Genomic DNA, 2,035 nt, shown 5'->3' with positions numbered 1-2,035 from the left:
AATATAATAAAAAACATTAGAAACCTATTTAAAAATTTAGTGATATTATAAGGACCCTTAAACTTCAAAGAACCAATAAAAGTTTTAAAATTATTTATTGATAATTGTGAATATATATTTTTTCTTCAGAGGCATCGCCTTCTACTGCCCCAACAAGTGAGTCATACCCTTTCTCCACCCGACGCTATTGTCCTGTATTTGAGGGAGGCTGGATTCGGCAACACGGTGCCTCTCAGGGATTTCACATTCGACAATTCCCTGATTACGGCATTCGTGGAGCGATGGCGTCTGGAGACCTACACGTTTCATCTCTCGTGGAGTGAGGTCACTATCACCCTTCAGAACAATGCGTACCACCTAGGACTACGCGTACACGGAAACCCTGTTGGGGGTGCTTCTGTGACTTCGGTAGGTGGTACCAGATGGAGATGTGGTAGTTGGTAGAGCAGCTATTGGGTGCCAGACCTCCGGTGGCTCCACAGCAGGTGGCGCAGAGGAAGGAGTCATTCACACTGAAGTTTGTATGGCTACGGGACTGTGTTTGCCAGATGCCCCTAATGGACGACCCAAAGACCCTCCGACAGTACGCTAGATGCTACATCATGTTACTGATTAGAGGCTATCACAATGAGTAACACGCATCTTCGGGATGCCTTCTCTGTTCTTTTCAATGGCTGCCATCAGCCTCTAGGAGAAGCGGTTTCCAGCAGCTAGCTGTGATTGCACCTCCTTGCACTTTGTGATGAACAACTTCTGCAAACGTTCGTACGTGATACGCACGAAGGCAGAAATTGGCAAGTATCGTGTACCCTTGAGAACTGTATTGATGTACTCCGACAGATTTGTTCTCATGTGACCAAACCACCGACCATTGTCACAGTGTTGCAGCCATATCTCTTTGTTGAAATGATCAGGCCAATTCGCCATCCCCAGGGACACTCCTCTTAACGCATCCATGTACCACTCATACCCAGCCTTGCTTGGATTGTAAGCGGTATTTATAAGGTATCTCTTGCCTTCGGCTGACTTAAAACGAGTCATGAAGTTCGTGGCCATGTGTCTAATACAGTAAGCGTTGAACGCCCGAGGAAGATGTGCCAACTACTATCATCGGCACTGAGTGCACCCTTGATGGCCTACGATCTATCAGAGATAACCAGTAGACCTTCTTGTGGGGTGACATAGTGTCTTAGATTAGTAAGGAAGAACGACCATGACTCGGTACTCTCGGACTCCACAATGACAAAAGCAATAGGCAGGATATTGTTGTTGCTGTCTTGTGCCACCGCAATAAGCAACACCCCACCATATCTACCATACAGATGCGTGCCATTGACGGAAACAAATGGCTTGCAATGCTTGAAAGCCTCAATACAAGATGGAAAAGCCCAAAATACTTTATCAAACATGCTACAGTCGTGGACCAGAAGGTGAACATCATAGTACGGTACGGCCCATAGCTCATAAATAGTTCCCGGGAAACAACTCTGCAACGCTTGAAGTAGTTTCGATGCCTTGTTGTATGACTCCTCCCAATCTCCGTAGATCTAAGCAATTGTCTTCTGCTTCACCATCCACACCTTTCTGTAGGAGAGTTTGAAGTGATAGCTCTATCGGACCGCACCTTGCAGGACAAGGATGCTGACAGAGGAGTTGGACTGTATCAACGGCAAGATGACCTTGCAGATGAGACTGCTATCCAACTGTAGATGGTCCTGAGACATGGTGGGTGTTAAACAAGTGTGCACTCCACCAACCCTTCGGACCTCCTTGACGAAATAAAATAGCCATGTTTCATCCATGGTTCAAAACTACTTAATATATGGCAACCATAAATGAGTAAGTACACCTCAATTAAACTTGAACTCACCAGTATCTGAGATTCTATCGAAGGGCAACACGAAGACTCCATGGACAGCCATTTTCAACTTGACGGCATTGCACATGATACTTTAATCGGTCCGATTCGACCACCCGATACTCAGCACTCCTGCGAATACTGTAGTTCTTCACACCCTGCATCACTGCATCTCAG

At 46.0% G+C, this 2,035-nt stretch overlaps 1 protein-coding gene across 1 annotated transcript; it reads right to left on the bottom strand.

The window, feature by feature from the left end:
* Window positions 1-1,136: 1,136 nt before the first annotated feature.
* On the bottom strand, window positions 1,137-1,724 carry LOC148581568 (uncharacterized). Its single transcript, XM_088492584.1, has 2 exons — window positions 1,625-1,724; window positions 1,137-1,537 (listed from the first exon to the last, which is right to left on the bottom strand). The coding sequence occupies exons 1-2, from the start codon at window positions 1,722-1,724 to the stop codon at window positions 1,137-1,139; spliced, it is 501 nt and encodes a 166-aa protein (XP_088348710.1).
* Window positions 1,725-2,035: the final 311 nt, after the last annotated feature.

This window comes from Arachis ipaensis, chromosome B10, assembly GCF_059453495.1.
Source record: "Arachis ipaensis isolate K30076 ecotype BB chromosome B10, ASM5945349v1, whole genome shotgun sequence".
Classification (NCBI taxonomy): Eukaryota; Viridiplantae; Streptophyta; class Magnoliopsida; order Fabales; family Fabaceae; genus Arachis; species Arachis ipaensis.
The sequence above is the reverse complement of the archived record's forward strand: the minus strand, read 5'-3'. Positions and strand labels throughout refer to the sequence as shown.

Coding starts and splice junctions, on each gene's coding strand:
- LOC148581568 (XM_088492584.1), bottom strand. CDS start 1,724: ATGTCTCAGGACCATCTACAGTTGGATAGCAGTCTCATCTGCAAGGTC. Junction 1,538..1,624: donor CAGCATCCTTGTCCTGCAAG/GTGCGGTCCGAT, acceptor AGATCTACGGAG/ATTGGGAGGAGTCATACAAC.